Source organism: Nakaseomyces bracarensis, assembly GCF_045282275.1.
Source record: "Nakaseomyces bracarensis strain CBM3 chromosome Unknown Scaff13_0, whole genome shotgun sequence".
NCBI classification, from domain to species: domain Eukaryota; kingdom Fungi; phylum Ascomycota; class Saccharomycetes; order Saccharomycetales; family Saccharomycetaceae; genus Nakaseomyces; species Nakaseomyces bracarensis.
The window spans coordinates 321,565-341,428 of NW_027263959.1; the positions used below are offsets into that span (position 1 = coordinate 321,565).

At 35.4% G+C, this 19,864-nt stretch overlaps 9 protein-coding genes across 9 annotated transcripts; 2 read left to right on the top strand and 7 right to left on the bottom strand.

Annotated features, from left to right (window-relative positions):
- Window positions 1-268: 268 nt before the first annotated feature.
- REV3 (DNA-directed DNA polymerase) lies at window positions 269-4,687 on the top strand (the record flags this gene model as incomplete). The annotated part of the gene is made up of 1 exon (XM_071054322.1): window positions 269-4,687. One exon carries the CDS (start codon window positions 269-271, stop codon window positions 4,685-4,687), a length of 4,419 nt encoding a protein of 1,472 aa, XP_070909015.1.
- Window positions 4,688-4,836: 149 nt separating this feature from the next.
- RNJ42_04159 (uncharacterized protein) lies at window positions 4,837-5,655 on the bottom strand (the record flags this gene model as incomplete). Its single annotated transcript, XM_071054323.1, has 1 exon — window positions 4,837-5,655. One exon carries the CDS (start codon window positions 5,653-5,655, stop codon window positions 4,837-4,839), a length of 819 nt encoding a protein of 272 aa, XP_070909016.1.
- Window positions 5,656-6,129: 474 nt separating this feature from the next.
- On the bottom strand, window positions 6,130-7,941 carry BEM4 (Bem4p; the record flags this gene model as incomplete). Its single annotated transcript, XM_071054324.1, has 1 exon — window positions 6,130-7,941. The coding sequence occupies one exon, from the start codon at window positions 7,939-7,941 to the stop codon at window positions 6,130-6,132; it is 1,812 nt and encodes a 603-aa protein (XP_070909017.1).
- Window positions 7,942-8,710: 769 nt separating this feature from the next.
- On the bottom strand, window positions 8,711-9,439 carry PET20 (Pet20p; the record flags this gene model as incomplete). Its single annotated transcript, XM_071054325.1, has 1 exon — window positions 8,711-9,439. One exon carries the CDS (start codon window positions 9,437-9,439, stop codon window positions 8,711-8,713), a length of 729 nt encoding a protein of 242 aa, XP_070909018.1.
- Window positions 9,440-10,022: 583 nt separating this feature from the next.
- Window positions 10,023-12,209, bottom strand: AIM44 (Aim44p; the record flags this gene model as incomplete). The annotated part of the gene is made up of 1 exon (XM_071054326.1): window positions 10,023-12,209. The coding sequence occupies one exon, from the start codon at window positions 12,207-12,209 to the stop codon at window positions 10,023-10,025; it is 2,187 nt and encodes a 728-aa protein (XP_070909019.1).
- A 624-nt stretch (window positions 12,210-12,833) lies between these two features.
- Window positions 12,834-13,772, top strand: TGS1 (RNA methyltransferase; the record flags this gene model as incomplete). The annotated part of the gene is made up of 1 exon (XM_071054327.1): window positions 12,834-13,772. One exon carries the CDS (start codon window positions 12,834-12,836, stop codon window positions 13,770-13,772), a length of 939 nt encoding a protein of 312 aa, XP_070909020.1.
- A 325-nt stretch (window positions 13,773-14,097) lies between these two features.
- PRM4 (pheromone-regulated protein PRM4) lies at window positions 14,098-14,805 on the bottom strand (the record flags this gene model as incomplete). The annotated part of the gene is made up of 1 exon (XM_071054328.1): window positions 14,098-14,805. One exon carries the CDS (start codon window positions 14,803-14,805, stop codon window positions 14,098-14,100), a length of 708 nt encoding a protein of 235 aa, XP_070909021.1.
- Window positions 14,806-15,895: 1,090 nt separating this feature from the next.
- KIP2 (Kip2p) lies at window positions 15,896-17,827 on the bottom strand (the record flags this gene model as incomplete). The annotated part of the gene is made up of 1 exon (XM_071054329.1): window positions 15,896-17,827. The coding sequence occupies one exon, from the start codon at window positions 17,825-17,827 to the stop codon at window positions 15,896-15,898; it is 1,932 nt and encodes a 643-aa protein (XP_070909022.1).
- Window positions 17,828-18,492: 665 nt separating this feature from the next.
- PEP4 (proteinase A) lies at window positions 18,493-19,716 on the bottom strand (the record flags this gene model as incomplete). The annotated part of the gene is made up of 1 exon (XM_071054330.1): window positions 18,493-19,716. The coding sequence occupies one exon, from the start codon at window positions 19,714-19,716 to the stop codon at window positions 18,493-18,495; it is 1,224 nt and encodes a 407-aa protein (XP_070909023.1).
- Between the last annotated feature and the right edge of the window lie 148 nt (window positions 19,717-19,864).

Below are 19,864 nucleotides of genomic sequence, written 5' to 3' on the forward strand. Positions count from 1 at the left end.
TAAAACCCTTTAATTTTTCATTTTTTCCTTCTACTAAAAGATATCAATAATTTTTTAGGACAACCATGTAGTACCAAAGACGTTATTCATAAGGATATATATAACAACCAAAATAGTGTCTAGTAAAGGAAGTGTGACTACTGTTTTAAGAGTAATAAAGAGAGAACAAAAGCATTGTAGTGGAGCGGACCCTTGATTGAAGTTCTGTACCTTTTTATTTTGACAGCAGTCCATTTAATGGAGATATTTTCCCAGCCATGAGTTGACAATGAATGAAATGAAAATGACTCATGAGTTGAGCTGTGAAAGCTTTAGTAAATCCTTGGATACTTTCAATATCCAGTTGAACTATTATGACTATTATATGAGTTATCCAACTGAGCTAGATACATCATTTGGTAAAAGTTTACCATTGCATCGATTTGAGAAGGTTCCTGTCATTAGAGTATTTGGATGTTTACCATCAGGACACCAGGTACTCTGTCATATCCATGGTATATTTCACTATTTTTTTGTAAGATACGATGGACATGAGAAGGATAGCTCGAATGTAATGAATGATAAATGTGCAAAACTTCATCGACTCCTAGAAGATAAGTTGACTGAAAAATTAAAGTATAAGAAAGACAAGAATAACAACAAATCTACAAACTCGACTGGAAATATCTTACGGTATATTGCGAATGTATCAGTTGTGAAGGCTGTTCCCTTTTATGGTTACCACGTTGGATGGTATGCATTTTACAAGATCTCTCTGCTAAATCCGAACTACATGGAAACTCTTTGTAACATTATCAGATCTGGAATAATCTCTAAGGTGATTAATGAAACATATGAATCCCAGTATCCATATCTCTTAAAATTTACCGCTGATTATAATTTATTCGGATGCTCTTGGGTTAATTTTAGTAAAGTATATTTTAGGAGTCCTGTCCTGAATGAACTTTTAGGTATGGATGAAATTACAATGACTGAGGACCTGAAATCTATACTGAACAATTTTCTACATATAGATAATAATACATTACCTAAAAGACAGTTTCCCCGAATTGGCAATGGACTCCTTGAAATTGATGCTCTTCCGCATTTTATTCGGAACCGTGATAGCATTGAGATACGTAATATGCATCAGGATTTCAGTGAAAAAGTGAACGATACGGAATCCATTGTTAAAGGGCCCTTTGTTAATTCCACAAAGGAAATGGAACGTGATGTGAAAATTCAAAGAACTCTTTATGCTCTGTCTGAATATCAAAAACCACCGGAGGTCTCTCGACAGGAATCAAACGCAAAATGGAATACAACTGACCAATATAATCTGTTTTTTCAAAAAGCTATGAATTATACAAGAAGCGAGAATAAACCTATCGATAGCCTTGTCCATAGTTTAGGTTTACTTGATGACATTAAAACACCATATGAAACTCTTGCTGAACTCTGGCCAAATGAGCCTAAATTTAATGGAGATAACTTATCAACTAAAGTCAATGAAGAAACATGGAAAAATAGTCTTGAAGTGGCAGAAGATCTTCCTGGAAACCAATTCGACATAATTGACGATAGAGATCAACTAGACGATATCAGTCCCAAGAAACCGCCAGCTCAAACTCCAGCAGATAAAGCTACTAAAATTGGCTCCATCGATTTTGCCCTCACCCAAAATATGAGAGCTAATGCTGTGAAGAAAAATTTAACTCAGGACATCTGTAATATTAATAATATTGATGTAAAATCGTCCCCAATTTTCTTTTCTGGATCGGATAGAAAACAGTTTCAGTATAAACGTATGAGTTTGAACTACGGATCTATTTGTGAAGAATTTAGGGAGATGGGTTTCCCCAAGATAGACTATACTGGACCTTTTTTTTCTGATCCTAGTGATTTGTCTAACAAACAATATATTTATGCTGGTAAAATTTTTGAAATCACGTCAAATCATGTCTTGAAACGAATACCTTGTGCTTTTGGTGAGGAAGCAGTACTTTTGGAACAGAAAAGCAGCATGATGGCAAATTCTATCTTTTCGTCATGGAAATACCTTAAAAAGGCACCAGCATATCAGCAGGTGCAAAAGGATACACCTATTTTTATTGAAAAGAAAAGCACTCTTTCACAGATACAGAAACCATCACACTCAAAATCTGTAGGCGATGTATCATCATTAAAGAGGTCAAAATCTATCAGCGATAACCTGACCCATTTTTCTTTAGAGATTCACGTTAATACAGAAAACGATATGCTCCCAAATCCGAAGACAGATGAGGTATCTATTATTTTTTGGCACGTTGATAAGGATTCTTTTCCATTCGACTTTAATCTCCATCTAGAGGGTATACTTATTGTTGATAAAGATGACACGTTAAAACATTATGAACGGTATACAGGTGATGTACCAATCATGATCTATGATAATGAATTTGATATGTTTGATGCGTTGACTGATCTAATATTATTATTTGACCCTGATTTGTTGTCTGGCTACGAAGTACACAATGCGTCATGGGGATATATATTTGAAAGAAGTATTATCATTCACAATTTCAATATCTCTGAAGAAATTTCAAGAGTAAATGTAAACATTAAAAATAAGTTGAATGATTCATGGGGATACAAAAAAAGTTCTGGTTTACATATTACTGGAAGATATATTCTAAATATATGGAGGCTAATGCGTCATGAGTTAAGTGTAAATCAATACTCTTTCGAAAGTATTGCTAATTTAGTTCTAAAAGAGCAATTCCCTCACTTCTTGAACAAAAATTTGTCGGATATGTGGAAAGGACATCATGGATCAATTGGTATTATAACATGTTTATCATATTATATGCTACGTGTACGAGCTAATGTTAAAATTTTGAAGAAATTGAATTTTATATTAAATGTGATCGAACAAGCAAGATTGATAGGTGTTGATTTTCAGTCTGTTTATAATAGAGGTTCCCAGTATAAAGTAGAATCTTTTCTGATACGTATTTGTAAAAGTGAACATTTTAACGTGTTATCCCCATCGAAGGAAGCAGTTCGAAATCAAAAACCATTAGAGTGCGTTCCATTAGTTATGGAACCGGAATCCGCTTTCTATAAGAGCCCGTTATTAGTTCTTGATTTTCAATCCTTGTATCCCTCAATAGTCATGGCGTATAACTATTGCTACTCTACAATTATAGGTAGAGTCCGTGAATTGAAAAACTCTGAGAACACTATTGGAGTTACCAAATTTAAAGTTCCTGAAAATATCTATGAATTACTAAAAGAAGATATCCATATCGCTCCTAATGGTATAATATATGCTAAGGATACATTGCGGAAATCTACTTTGGCTAAGATGGTAAATGAAATCTTAGAAATAAGATTTCTAGTGAAAAAGACTATATCAGATCTTGGTGACCAGCATCACACACTAAAAAATCTGCTGGAGTCTAAGCAATTGGCTTTGAAGCTATTAGCTAATGTTACATATGGTTACGCTTCAGCATCCTTTTCTGGAAGAATGCCCTGTGCAGATTTGGCTGACAGTATAGTACAAACTGGACGGGAAACATTAGAAAGAGCAATAAAAATGATTGAGAGCCGGGTTGAGTGGGGGGCCAAAGTGGTCTACGGTGATACTGATAGTTTATTTGTTTACCTTCCCGGCAGATCCAAAAAAGAAGCATTCCGGATAGGATCTGAGATGGTATCAGCTGTAACGGCTTCGAATCCTGCGCCCGTTAAGTTAAATTTTGAAAAAGTGTATTTTCCCTCTATCCTATTAAGTAAGAAGAGGTATGTAGGATACGCTTATATGAATCCCTCTCAAGAGGAACCAAGATTTGATGCAAAAGGTATCGAAACTGTAAGAAGAGATGGAACCCCAGCTCAACAAAAGATAGTAGGTAAGGCTTTGAGAATACTGTTTGAAACTAAAGATTTAACGCTAGTTAAAAATTATGTCATTTCGGTATTTGACAAAATTAGGGCAGGGAAAGTACATATACAGGATTTTTGTTTTGCTAAAGAGATTAAGCTTGGGCACTATAAAAGTGAAAAGACACTTCCGCCAGGAGCTGTGGTTGCCCAAAGAATGAAGGAAAAAGATAAAAGAGCAGAACCTCAGTTTAAGGAAAGGGTATCCTACTTGGTTGTTAAAGGTAAATCAGGTCAGATTTTAAGGGAGAGATGTGTTTCCATTAATGAGTTTTTTAGTAATGACAGTTATTCTTTGGATTCAGAGTATTATATTACTAAAAATTTAATTCCTCCATTAGATAGATTGTTTAATATCCTAGGAATTAGTGTTTCCGAGTGGAATATTGAATCAGGTAGATTTAAGGGCAACGTCGCGCTCGGAAAAAATAATATTGAAAACTTTGGACAATCAATATCCTGTACCGTGTGCTCTAAAAATCCTATTGCTGATGAGCATTTAGTGTGTCTAGAATGTTCTCAAAATATGAAAGATATGACATGTACGCTATTAATAAAAAAAATTGGAAGTGAAAGAGAGCTGAAATCACTTGAGACCGCATGTAGAGTCTGTAACTCGAAGTATTCTAAAGATTTAGGATCTCTTGGTAGTGAAATTTCTAATTTATGTGTTTCCTATGACTGTCCGATATACTATTCTAAAAGTAAATTACTCAAGTATGTGAACTCATCATCGTTCAAGGAAATCGGAATGGTACTAGATTTTTACGATAAGCAATGATCAGCGGACCTGTAATGGCATAGATAGCTTTATATACCATTGATTTATGGATTTGACTATAATCAATTTTATCATTTTTTTTGAAGTATTTAGACGATATCTTTGAGGAACAAATGATTTGTTCTTATTTACATTGTTTGCTAAATAAGTCAAGAGCTATATTCACTACTCTGGTATGGGTTATGAGTGCACCTCGAGTTCCGAATTAGACCAGCTAATTCGTCATATGTAGAGTCACTGTCCTCAAAATTTTTAGAATTACAACTATTAATATTGTCTAGGTGCAATTTGATAACATTGTCAACACAGAAGTATTGGAAGCAATTCAAAAGAACAGGAAATATAAACATCACCAATATGATCTGGACATCTGGCCAAGGATCTGCCCATGCCAAAATCAAATCAGCAAACCAATAGGCAAAGTCTTCAAAATAATTCAGAATTAGATATATGAATATCTTCATAATGACCAGACCACCGATGAAAACGCAAAGTTGCTTCACAAATGCACTTAATAGTGGTTTATCACTATAGTTTCTATTTTCCGTCTCTTCTGGAAAGTAATTTCCAGACTCTACATTTCGTACCTTAAAATATTGTAATAATTTGGTTAGTGCATTTAGAGCTAACCATAATATGGGAATACCAATAGTGGTGTCTAGTAAAAGATTAAGGAAGTACCAATCACACTGGTCCTCAGTACCGTCATCATCATTATCAGAGTTATATATAATCCTTTTGTTTTGCTTATGTCTCTTGATAACACTAATGCCCACATTAATGAAGTGTATCCCTAAAGCACCGATGACTTGCTTTCCGATATCGAAAAGCCAGACATCTAACTTCCTTCTTGGATGTTCACGATTTCTCTTGAATAATAGTAATCCTAGAGCAGATATGCCCATAAGGAACTGTACGAATAGAGAGGCAGGACCCAACAGCTGACATGTTTCTTCGCTAGGTCGCATTACTCATCAGAATTATTGATATATTAACTGTAATGAAAAGAGAATAGCTTAGCAACAGTTTCAGTGATTAATCTTGACTTTCCTATCTTCCTACAGTTTTTAAATACGTTAAAAAGTTCTTAGGGATATGATATAAATACTTATTAAAACTCAGGTCCACTGTGTTTAGCTATAAAAAGTTTCTTTTTTTGAATTTTTTGAATTTTTGGCTCAGAAGCACAAACCCCAGTTTTTTGCGAAGAGCTTGTTGAATGGCTTTTTATATATAGTGATATTGAATGTTGAGTGTTCAATTATTATTGAACTTATAGGTTAACGCATATAGCATAATGGAGTTCTATGAATTAGTAGAAATCGATTGTTAATTGGTTGTAAAATTAAATAATGTAATTTTGCAAAATGTCTAATTTGTGTATAAAATTGGGATGTGCATGCGTATGTGAATGGTGTACGCAGTAAGTCTTGTAATAGCTTCTAAAAGAACTTTTTACATAAATGCTGTAAGGATATCTCTTCTTCACTGAGATTGCTTTTGCTATTGAAACAATTTATAAGCATACCGGCAACGAATCTTCCATTATTGGCAGCACTATCTATGTTTTTAGCACATTCTTCCTTCAATTGTAGGATCAGCTGGAGAATATAGATTAATTTCTCGGTATATTTGGGTATCAGGAAATTATCTTCTTGGTTTATGGAACTGTTCCTTAAGTAGACACCAATGGTCTTAGTTAGTTGGAACAAAACGAAGACAGTGGCAGATATCTGGTTAGAGTTGTTCTCCTTAAGAGCCTGGTCGAATTGTAGAGCGGTGTCCCATAATTTTTCTTCCATTTCACTCTTACCACTATTCTTGCCGATTAACAATTTGTCTAACGCTAAACAGGATGTAATACTACCGTTTTTTATAGTTAAATTTAAGACGGCATCTGAATTCGGTCCAGAATAAATCTTTTGGACTTTAGTAGCAGGAATTGTGGTTAATAGTTTATTTAACAAGTTGTTTATTAGTGGGATGAGGCCCTGGAAGTATTGTGCTTGATCATTGCAATAAGATAGGATCGAAATGATATCGTCAATGGTTTGATCGCTTATTAACATCATGTTGCTCATACTTGCCAATTTCTTAAGTAAGTCTAAGAAACCTTGGAATTGGACTGGGTCGCTCATATTTTTGGCTTTTTTTACCAAATGGTCAATTGAAACTAATGATTCGACGCTTTTTGCCCTTTCAGCTGAATTTATATAGTTTGACAGAATCATTAGTACTGCTGCATTCGAGTATGGAAACTTATTACCTGATTTAATGAGATCGATTGATAATTCTAGCTCTTTGGTATTATCATTAGTAGAGTCAGATGCTACATAACCCACTGATGTTACAAGTCTTCTCATGATAATCAGCTTGTTATGAAATTTGAGTTCGGCCAAGTGATCGAGAACTTGTAGTAGTGTAGATTGAGTTTTGTGCTTCAATTCTTCTGCTTTCTTATAGTTAATCCTCCCATTGATTTCCAGACTAGATTCAATTATTCCCGTTGTCGAAGAGATCAATTCAATTAAAGGTTCTTCATCATCGGCTTCATCAATATCTATACTATCAGTGTTAATATAACTAGATATTTTGTAGGTAAATTGGATTAATTCATATATCAATGCTAGAGATAATATGTCTTTGTTGAACTCTACTACCGAATCTATTAATTCAGCGGTAAATAATGCCAATTGTTGTTGTTTTGCGTCCACAATATCTATAGTCTGCAACCTTTGTACACAAATGGGAACGAGAGGTTTTCCGATACTATTTATGTAGTTTTCATTGTCAGCTATAAGGTTTTTAGACATTGCAGCTAATCTAAGCTGTAAATCTATAAAAACTGAATTCTTTTCGACATCAGAGCTAAAGATATAACCAAAATATTTATCAAGTAAGGCCATATTATTATTGTTCGTGTGTAGAAATATAGATCTGTTCTTGTCATTATCAGCAAAGCTATTAGCTAAAATTCTGATGATTTCAGAAGATATTAATATTTTTTCATCTGCGTAAGGTAAACCTTCATTATCAAAGATATCACCTAATAAGACTAGCAATGTATCCCTTAATGATTTCAGTAATCCTGATGCTCCAATTATGTCTCTGTTGGCTTCAATCCTAGCACCTTGTGAACATTTCTCTAGCGTCTCAACTACCTTATTAACACCCACAGCATCATACTTGAAATTTCCAATTGATACCGGGTCGATAATTGGTTTCAAATCATGTAAGATAGCTTCAAAATCCATAATCTTTTTATTTTAAAGAAACAATTGCTTAATACTCGGGTGTTTGATTCAGAGATGATGTTGTGAATTAGACTATAATGCTCCTTTTTAGACAGTGTGAAGTTATTTTCCAATTTAGTTTACAAGGCAATTTGTCGCTCACTTGCCACTATGCTTCTACTTCCAAAACATGAAATCTTACCTAATAAAAAAATATATATCAGAAGACGTGATAAGTAGAACAAGAAATGATTCAAATAAATTATCTATAAAAATGCTATTGTCTTTTTATATCAATTGAAGGTTTAATACAGCTAATATATAAATTTTGTCCTATTAGAAATAAAGAAAAGTCAATATAGAAAATAAATTCATACATATTGATTGAAAATATTTGTCTTGCTATTAATAAGTAAAACCATTTAATAAGGGAAGTTTCCTGAACCCTCTATAAACCTGAAATCACTTAAGTTGTGCATTGTTATGTGAGAGATGTAACCGTTATACTCAAAAAAAAAGAAAATAAAATGACTAAAATGAATAATAATATTAAATAAATAAAGTGAATCTTGAGGTTGGAATAAAGGAATTAATACTTTTTTTCCAAGTACTAATGCTGAGTAGTCCGTCTATCGTTTGGGTTATCTAAAATCATATAGTGAAAAAAAGAATTGAAAGTAATGTAACAGATAAGGATATATAAGGATATTGAAAGTCATCAAAGTAGAAATAATTCCTCTGATATAACAATAAAACAGTGTCATTCTAGTGTTGAGTTTTCGTTTCTCGATTAACTTTCATCCTTAAGTTTCTTTAAATGTTTCAGTACTGTCACACCAGGTCTCTTTCTCCCGCCTTTTCCGTTTCTATTCATTAACGTTTGAACTTTTTCAAAGAAATTATTCTTCTTGAATTTACCATCCCCGTCGAAATCAGGAACTTCTCCTTCTTCAGCAACTTTAGCTCCTTTTGTTAATGGCTGTGGAGGGATGAAAGGTTTTAGATCTCTGACCACTTCTGAAGGAACATTGTCCCACTCTGAATAAAATTCTGTACCAGTTGCAGACGACACCCAGGGGCTAACATTTTCTTGCAACTCCTCGAGCTTCATAGCAAATTCATATAAAGTTTTACCTTCCTGGCCGCTTGTTTTCTGTTCTGGATCTATAAACAATGGCCTGTAACCAGAATAAAGAACCTGTGTACTCATATTTTTGAGTTTTAAATCAGATATCTGTTCTACTCGAGGCATCGTCGCATAATCATAAACTTTTTTCTGTTTGGTCTTCTTTTCGTTACGTTTCACTTCCACTTGCTTCTCCCCTACCTGTGTTGTAATACCACTATTGTACAGCTTTTTGTCATTTATACCAAGCCCAAGCTTCCTCCCATTCTTCTTCTTCTTATTCAACTGACTCTTATTCAAAAGTGCTTGAGCACTAGCAAATGGGAACGATGATTGACTTCTAACTTGAGTAAGTCTTAAAGAACCACCTCTCATCAAACCGCTTGTATACATTTTTGTTGTTGTATGTTCGTATTATTTGTTACCTCTATAGTTTTAACAAGCTTTATTGTATAGATTATAATTAAAAAAAAAAAATGCAGTTGCGCCACACAGTCAAAGCAGTTTTCCTTTCTATTATTTTCCAATTATCTGTATACAGATAAAGTCCCAGAAACAATACTTAGATTGATTTATTTTAAGTTTGGTATTTTAAGAATCCTTTTTGGTGTTTTATATATCCTTCCTCTCCATATAATATAATTTTTTTTTTTATTATTGCTAACATTGTTATAAGGTTACCATGAAGTTCCAGCAGAGAGCTTCAAGTTTAGTTTCTTTCTTTTTTTTAACTATCTCCGTTTCTTTTTTGTTCGTATAGTATGAGAAATCATGTGACTCTATTAATAGAGAAGGCTTACAATACATATCACATATTATATATCTAGATATTAAAATTCATATATTGTATATTCAGTGAATTAGTTAATAAACTGTGTATTATTATTATTATTATTATATGCTATTTTCATCTATGCTAAGGGGTAATTATTAATATGAATAATTATTATTATTCGGTCTTCGTTATATTTTTGATTCATACCAACTTCATGCTAACTGGTAAAGTCAGTGACCGTTTGACTGGAATACAGAAAATTGAGGTTGAGCTGGCATTGTCCGATGAAAATGGAGACTGAATAGCGATACTCATGGTGCTATGATGGTTGTTTCTTACGTTCAAAGGTGGGAGGCCCGGTAAAGCGGACAACCCTTCTTCATTATCTTCTTCACTTTCATCTTGTACGCTGTCTTTACTACTACCTTTTTCGTCTTCGTTTCTTGTAGTAACTGGTGTGGTTGGTTCCGTATCCTCTTCAAACAAGTTGGATTCAGCACTGCTTTCATATTCGGTCAATATTGATACAATTGGATCCTTGGAACTTTGTGCACTGGTGTCTACAGAGAGTTGCACTCTCTTACTTTCTTCTGCATCCTTTGCCATTTGTACACGAGCACGGATACGTTCAGCAATGATGGTGCTTAAGTAATGCTTATATAGAGTCTTGATATCTCCTGTGTTTGTACCGTAAATGTGAGTAGACTTTAGATCCTCTGCCTCTGCACTACTTACCGGAGATACCTCGTCTACTGGTTGCGTCTCTAAATAATAGTCAAAGGAATCATCGGAATCATCTTCGTCTTCTTCTGCAATCTCTTCCTTAATTGAGAACCTGCTCATTGAAAGAGGAATGACCTTATTTTTTACAACAATAGATGGCTGCCTAGCAATGGAACTCAAGGCATTGGAGCCAGATGATCTTACTAATCTAGTTTTGGACTTCAAACTACTGTTTCTCGAGGAGTATCTCGAGGATTGGTAATTATCACCTTCTATTATGGAGTTTCTATTGTTAGTTGCAGATTTTGGTGTATTCACAGTGGAGGTCAGGATCGAGGCGGCCCTTCTTATGGAAGATGGTGTCCTTCTCAACGATGGTGTATTTTTAATCTTCTGAGGAACAACAGCCTGCTCTTTTTCAAGCTTGGTAGGGATGACAGATTTTGGCTCTACCTTTTCTGGGATAGTTGGTGTAATTAAAGCTGGCTCCAAGGACCTCATAGAAATAGATTTTTGTAACTTTGAGCTGTAAGCTTGTGTCCTCTTTTGATGTAATGTATGTGGAGCAAATGAACTAGACTCCTGTCTTTGCTTGTTATTATTGTTCCGTAGTTTAGGCAGTCTTGAAACGCTCATACCGCTACGGACACTATTATTTCTTGAAGGGTTCTTAGAGTTCTTTTTAAGTCTGAATAGCTTTCCTCGTATCACTAATCTCAACTTCTTAAACTGTCTCCTTACTCTAATACCCATCTGGGTGAAGTACTGTAATAGGCCTCCTTTACAGCGAACAGCATTGGATCTCTTTAGTGATGATCTCGATGAAGCAGTAGAGCGTGAGGATCTGGGTGTCTTCACTGGTTGAGAGGAATTCATCGATGATGTTAGTAAGGAATTTGAATACACTTTCTGTATCGATGGCGTGTTTTCTAGATTTAAAGGCTTTGGAGGAGCCAGTGTAGCCATTGTTATGTCGGTCTTCACTACAGATTGTACCTTTTTATGATCTTTAGTCGTCTCTTGAATTGCAGGCATTGCAATGTCATCTTTAATTATTTCCGGTGTGCTATTATCTATCAGGAACTCGTTATCATCATATCCTGTTATATCTGAGAAGTTAACAGAAATATTATCGGCTGTTGGAATAGTTTGGTGCGTCATAGTTGGTGCTGTAGATTCCATTGTAACACTTTTTGCATTTGTAGCATCCCGCAGATTCTGCAGGGAATTAGTAAAGCTATAATTACTTTGGATTCTAGTGCTCTGTGGATCTAATGACACACTAGGACTTCTCTCTTGATATGAGGAGACCTTATGCTCCAGAATTGGTGGAGGCATCATACTGTTGTTTTGTGGAAATAGCCTAGGAGATGTTGTTGTATTATCAGATATATTGGCAAACGAATAATAATTTGAAGAATTTCCAGAATTTGTATTTGCATTGGAAGCACTTGTATAATCAGAAAATATTTGAGAGCTAGCCTCAAAGTCATCTTGGTTTTTTGCCTTCAATGCCTCATTCAATATCCTGTGGTTATCTAATGTATGCTCATCCATCGTATCTCTAGGAAGCTCCCCAGATGGAGGGAAGGTAAAATCCATCTGCTTACCATTAAATGACTTAGTCTTGGTTCTTGTGGGTGTTCTTATTATCATTCCACTCATACTTCAAGTATCAAACATATATTGTATTGTGATTAGTGTATAGTATTGTATTATTTTAGCTAGAACTAGCTTTCTTTAATCAGAAGGAGAAATGCTATATTGGAACAAACATCTAGTTGAACAAGAAAACAGGAAATCTATATTTATATCCTTGGACAAGCATCTGATATATATATATTCATTAACCAACTAATTCAAACGGACCCAGCACTACTAATTGTACCGTAATGTAACAATACCTTCAATTCGAAATTGCTATTATAACGAAGCTAGCCATCCTTATTTTAAAAGTTAGTGTGATGTGTGGGTGTTTAGCGATGAGCTGGTTTTTCAAATTTAATTTTTCAATGTGAAATATCATCACTTTTTTCAGTCGCCCTGCGTGGCTATCTTAGAGAGAAGCCAGCCTTGTGAATATTATTTTTATTATAATTTTGATATCCCATTCTTCATAGTAACACATTTCTGTGATTGGGATAGCTAAACAGCGAAATAAATTGCTAAATTATTCACTAAGAGAAAACACAGCACTTTAACTTTAAACATTTGCATTTGCATCGTTGTTAAGAGGTAATAGTAATTAAAACGCATCAGCCCAAATATAAAGATACCTGTTTAAGTATTATGGGGCAACATAGGAGATGGTTGATTCATGGAAGTGATCTTACATCTAAGTCTGTACGGAAGGCTAAGAAGAAGTATGAAAAGTATGACAAAACCAGGCACCAATTCCGGAAACTGCGTAAGTTTTTAAAAGAGAATAAGTTTTTAGTTAATAATGAGAAACCTGCTGCCGGTGATAAGCAGCATGTGAAATACTGGAGGAAACGTTTTAAATTGTTCAGTAGGATAAGGGAGAAGCCGATATATATGACCTCGGAGTTATGGTTTAGTGTTACTCCTGAGAGAATAGCAAAATTTCTAGCTACTTTTGTATCTGCATGCCTTCCCGGTGCGACCAGCGTCCTCGATGTGTTCAGTGGTGGTGGAGGGAACTCAATTCATTTTGCAAATCACTTTCAGAAAGTGTATTGTGTAGACTCTAACCTAGAGCATTTGTATTGTACAGCAAGAAATGCACAGAGTTATGGTGTCTGTGATAGGATCTGGTTATACAAGCACAAATGGGGCCGCAAGGCAGCACGCCATTTCAAAAAGTTGAAAGTGGATTGCATATTTGGTTCACCACCATGGGGAGGCCCCGAATATATCAATACGGAAACTTATGACCTCGAGAATTCTTTGATACCGTATGGAATACATAGGCTTCTGAGTTCATTCAAAAGTGTGAGCGATAATATAATATTGTTCCTACCGAAAAACTCTGATCTTGACCAGTTAAATCGTGCAACTATAGACGTTATGGGCGCCAACAGTAAGTGTAAGGTAATATATATGAAAGAGGATGGGTATCCTAAAGGTATTATGTGCATGTGGGGAGAAGCTTTTACTAGTTATGAGGAAGAAGGAACTGCCGAACAACTAAATAGTGACGCTGATGAAGATATCGCAGAGACGACTGAAAAGGAAAATATCGATATTAATTATGATATAGATGGATAATAATTTAAAGAAATCAATAAAATATTTTATTTCACCTTTAGAGAAAATGAAAAACAAAATAATAGTATATAAGTTATTAAAGAGAAAAGAAAAGTGTTATTAGCAAGGATAATTTTTTATACTCTCTATGAACTGAAGATTAATGAGAACTGAAACGGTTGGAAGAGTTTATACTGTGCAAAGAATTAATACAAAGAAAATGATGAAGGGTAAAACAAACGGACATGCCAAAAGATCCAATTTCATCATTTTTTAATTTAGTTTTAATTGTTACCTGTTGTAATTGTTATTTTATTTTATTATTTTTAGGTACCATACCATACATTCAAGAGTTGGAAGGTAAGTCTCTTTTGTGGAAGACGACGTTTTCACCGGCATAAGCCTTTAGTTTAGTCAAGAATTGATTTTTGGAGTGCAATTTCATAACGTCTTCTCCGAGGTTAGTATTCACGAGAGAGACACCGTTTACGAACAGGTAAGGAGCCTTCTTCTCCATAGGAATAGAGGCGGTGTTCTGTAGCAGCATGTTCTTCTTCTTAGAAGGTTTGACCTTATTTTCTAGTATGTACTGTTCCAGCAGTACACCGTTCTTGTGCATGTCGAGATCAACTATCAGCAGTTCTGGTGTAATTTCGTAGTCTGTAGTTAGAAGTTTGCGCAGGACAATAGAATCGTGTTCTGAGCTTCTCACGAAGAGAACAGCAGGGGACGTGTTAATGATTTGTTTGAACATCATCTCTGGGTCATACTCGATTGTTACCCCGTCTCTGTTAACGCTGGTACCAGACCCAGCTTTATTACTCTTTCTCACCATTACATCTCCAGCCAGCGTAGTTGCAGTGGTTGTTGAAGCAGAGTCTACGCCTCTACTCACAGTATCACTCTTCAACGAATTAATAGGTTTAATTGACAGAACCTCGAGTAGCTGTCCACCGAATAGAAACAAGACCACTGTACAGAGGATCATCGTAGCAAAGAGAACTCTTCTAACTCTAACTTTCTCGACATTGTTTATCTTCTTTTCTCGAGACATTGTTTTATTTTATTTTATTGTTTTTGTTTTTGTTTTATAAATTGATATTACCAGCTAAAAATTTTTTTTCTAACACTGTTTTAAACTTAAACAACAAACTCAAGTATAATATATAGATTTTTTTTTTTAAATCAAAATTAAACTATATTTGTTGTTTGACTTATTAAAGAATTATTGGGGCCACCTTATAATTACTAGTTTTTTTTTTTTTCCAATGGTCGTTTTGTAGTTTATTTATTTATTTTCGTTATTTCCAATTCATGTTTACTTTATACTATAATCCATTAACAAGTTATTTGTTTTTGAATGTAGTCCCCGAGGCAGTATTATATCATTTTGTAATTTAATTAATAAAAATACACTTCTTACCTCTTAAAATGGGTGTGTTGTGTGTGTTGTGTCATCGTTAGTAAGTCTCTACTTCCTTTTTCTGTACACCTCTTTTCTTTTCTTTCCTTTTTCTTGCTTTGCTATGCTACGCTGTTCTTTATTTTCAATTCTACTGTGAAAAGAAGTTAGGATCTTCTGCGGGCAAAGAAAATCCAGAACACATGAAAGGCTTTTTTTTTCTTCTTTCTTTCATTAAATCACGTCTATACCGTGTTTCGTATTGTATTTGTACGAGTTCATCTTCGGCGTAATGTCTTATAATAGAGAGGCAGTCATTTGTCTGTGGAGAAGGAAAAAAAAATAAATTGATAACGCGTATCGCAATCAACGTCAAGGCTAAACAAGTAATATAGCGAGAGAGAGAGAGAGAGAGAGAGAGGACAGAGAAAACAACGGACGGGTAAAGAAACAGTGAGACAAAAAAGAGGGGAGGGTGTATGAAAACTTAAAAAAAATGTTAAACATACAACCAAATAGAGGGCAGGTCCGAAACAACGAAGAATTATACGGACAGAGAAATGCTTGGGAAAAGGCTAAAAAATTCACAGAAAGGAAGAAAACAAAAATGTAAATCCCTAAATTACAAGAAACGAAAAAGGAAAAAAAAAGTCGCTTTCTTCCTTGTTTTTCCGCGGAATAAAAAAATAACGCGATACTCCAAAAAAAAAAAAAAGAAAAAAAAAGTGGATGAAACGACGATTCATGCGTCTTCTAAGCGTTTTGCACTTGTCAAAGCCTCGATGAGTTTGTCTTTCGTTTGGAGTGAGCGGGTGAGTTGGTTTACCTGTTCGTTCAGCTGTTGTTCGAGTTTTGCTGCGTAGTGCTGTTGTTGGCGCAGTTGTGATGACAGGTGTTCAAATTTGGCGTGTAGGACGGTTCCGATGTCAGGTGGTAATAACGATGCGATCTCGGCGAGTTCGGTATCTGCATCCGCGTCTGCGTCTTCGTCTTCATCGTCCTGAGCATACGTCTCGCTACTACGTATGGCCCTTTGAGAGGGATGCTGAGCCGATGATACCGCTGATGTGGTTCTTGTCCGGTGCAAGAGCATTGCTTCGTAGTGGTTCAACTTGTTTCTTAGTATTTCATTTTCTTTTGACACCAGACTTGCAGGAGCATTTTCGCCTGCATCTGCAGTTTGCCGGAGTCGTTTAATTTCTTCTTCTTGTTCATGTAGACGCGTAGTGAGTTCTTGGAATCGAGCCTCTAATTTAGCATTGGTGTTATGATTAGTTGTACTAATGGCTTGGCCTCCTCCACTCACGCTACGTACGTTGAGGCTGACGTTTTTAGCACGGTTGGCAAATCTCAAGGTATTCAGTGTCTCATTATTGCTCTCCGTCCGTAGGTCTATAGTACACAGCGCCGTAATGAGACTATTACCACTAAGCGCAGGCTGTAGTAGTCTGGTTAGTTTGGAGTCCCGATAAGGAATGTGGCCCGAGCCAACTCCGTATTGTCCAGTTGGCCCTGGTGACATTAGAACATTACTGTTAGTGTTTTCAGCACTGAGTCTCGAGATCACCGTACCTAACGCTAAGAGTGACTTGTTGATGAATGCACCTTCTTTACGTCGTTCATTTTGACCTATACCACGCTCGGAGCCAGCAAGATCACACAAGGATAACGTCCTTGTACTCTGTTTACCCGTCCTTATGTCAATACTAGTTAGTCGTAAAAGCACTATGGCATGTGAACGTGAACTACGCGTGTTATACTCGGTTTCTCCTGTCTTCCGGAACTTATCACCACAGGATATCCATTCCAGTACTTCAGCACTATCTTTACATCTTTTCTCAGAGAGTCCTACCACACGTACCCCATATTGTGAATCATCTCTTATCTTCAAATCCTTGGTACCGTTACTATAGTGTGAGGTTGTAAAAAAACGAGATGGAGTCGTTGGCATGTTCGAAGAATTGGTTTCATTATCAAGTAAATCGTTAATCTTTTCATTATAGATCTCAAGATACGATAATGCCACTTCATATTTCTCTACATTCTGGTTTCTCTCACCTTCTTCAGCTAGCCTATTAAACAGATATGATATCGATAAGGGAATTATACCTTGTTCATCTTCAGTACCACTCATTGTAAACGTCTTACCAGACCCAGTCATACCATATGCAAATATGGTAGCATTATAACCATCAATTAACTTATCTATCAGTGGCACACTTGTAGCCTCATATACCTCAGCATTACTGCTATTTACTGAGAATACGTGATCGTAATTAAAATCCCCAATATCATCATGGGTGACAGTCGTCCTGTCTAAGACTTTCCACGAAACTAACTTGTTCTTCGGATAAGGTTTTGGCCTGATTACCACGTTTATAGTACCTGTATAGGTTTCAGGAAAAGAAGACGAGTTAGAAGAACTATCGGAAATATTCCGTATCTTGCTGAATTGAAAATATGGATCTGACATCAGGGACCCCGCCCTGATAGGTGAGCTGCTGCGAGTTGACGAACTGGATATAGAACCATTACGACCGCTTTTAATCACCGAACCTTTCCTTCTATTTGTACTAGAAAACGATACCGCAGAATCTAACGATGGCGATGGTGATTTTAATAGTGTGGGAGTACTGCTGTTAGGAAGCCTAACATTTACCCTCGGAACAGACATTCTGTTTATTATTTAGAGTAACTTCACACTTTTCAGAAGCTTATTGTCAACTTTATAATTATTGCATTATAATAATATAAAACCGTATCTTGAGCAATATTGGCACTACTCAAAGGATCATCTTTAAAATTCTGTTTTTTCCCGTTTTTTGTTTAACAAATTTCCTTTTTGAGAAAATTTCACGAATTTATGTTTTCTTCTATTGTGCTGTGCCTTAGCAACCCTCAAATAAAATAGCCTTAATACGGCTATAACAGATAAATATAATTATTAGACAGTTTAATTATATAAATTTGTATAGTTAGGTTCTTTCATTAATTTATTTAATGTATATCGAGCTTTTCATTTTTTTTAAATTCGTAGTATTAATTCGAGCTCGGAAGCCAGAATATCATAGACAGTGGGCACACAACAGGAGGGCCCAACGTCTAACTGAACGAACTTTAAGTTATAATTTTAAGTGTATATTTTATCGTCTAATGATAATCAAATATCACTTAACTGTTTCTAAATATAAAGAGAAAACACAAAAAGAAAAGAAAAGAAAATAATTTTATAATAAAGTATAAGCCACTAGGTATATATTTTCCCTGCCGGAGGGGTATTTCAATCATAAATCCTAGAAAATTGGAACAAAGAGCATTCTGTTTCATTTATTGTTGAATCTAAATAGCTTCGGCAAAACTGACAGAGTTTTTATCCATATCATAAACGGAGTAATATCTACGTAGGAAAGCATCACCTAAAATAGCCATTGGCCCGATTTGACTTGGGAAATCCATAGGTGTTATAACTGAAATACAGCTGCCAGACACTTCCAATGTGTAGTCAAATGGAGAAAGTGTGAATTCATGATCGCCTAACTTAAAGGTTAGATCTGGAAGTTTGGTTCTGGCGGCACAATCAATGGTGTATTGACCAGTCCACCCCTTCTTGGCACCAATTTGAGCGTTAATAATCTCCGCCATATCAGAAGGCAAAGTAATCAATGAGGTACCAGTATCAATAGCAGCACCCATATCCAATTCTTCTGTTTCTTGATCACCTAGTTTGATACCCTTAAGGGCAACTTCCCAGTAAGCTCTACGGCGAACTGGAATCTCAATTAAATCACCCTTAAATTTGCTTGAGTCAATACCACCCATTACAAACAAACTTCCTGCACCTTGTTCGGAGTTTGGTGCAGAAACATCATTCAAGTAAAAACTGAATTTATTTTCATCCAAACTACCTTGGTCCCAAGCATTGTAAAATGGAGGAGTAATACCATTTTGAGAGATGGTATCATAACCTAAACCTAAAATACCATCAAACTTACCAAAGGCAAAGGCTAAACCTGGCTCACTAGTGGTTTCACCGAATTTTTGACTATTAATCGAAACATCACCGATTTGAACAGTGTCACGAGAGATATAGCCTTCAATAGCTCCGGAACCATAGGAAATTTTCAATGGTTCACCATCCTTGACATAAGTACTAGATTGAGAATGGTCGTATTTATTGTGTAGGAAGCAAGCTAAAGAGCCACAATCTACACTTGGTACCCAAAGATTGGACGAACCAGTATCCAAAATAACTTTGAATTTTTGACCTGGAGTACCAATAGAGATATCAGAGTAGTATTGAGCATTCATGTAATTGTTCAAAGGAACTTTAGTTGTACCATCAGCAAAAAATTCTTGGTCCCTAGCCTGGAATTCATCTGGATAAGCCTTTGCGAATTGTTTGATGTACTTGTTAGAGAGTTGCTGGACATGGCTTTCAAAACCCATTTCCAACATTTCTTGAGTAAGCTCCTCTTTGTAAAGAGGGGCTTTGTAAACCTTGGCATCAGTGATACCTACCAGCATTAATGCCAGTGGCATTAAAACACTAAGTGATAATCTCATTTTTAATATAGTAGCTTTTTTAATTTTAATTTTTTGTCTCTTTGTTTGTTTATACTTTTTATTGGTTTATAATAAAGGTATAAATTTAAAACTTTAACTCCCTTATTGTTATATATATATACTCACTTGGCTTTCCCTTTTTTTCCTT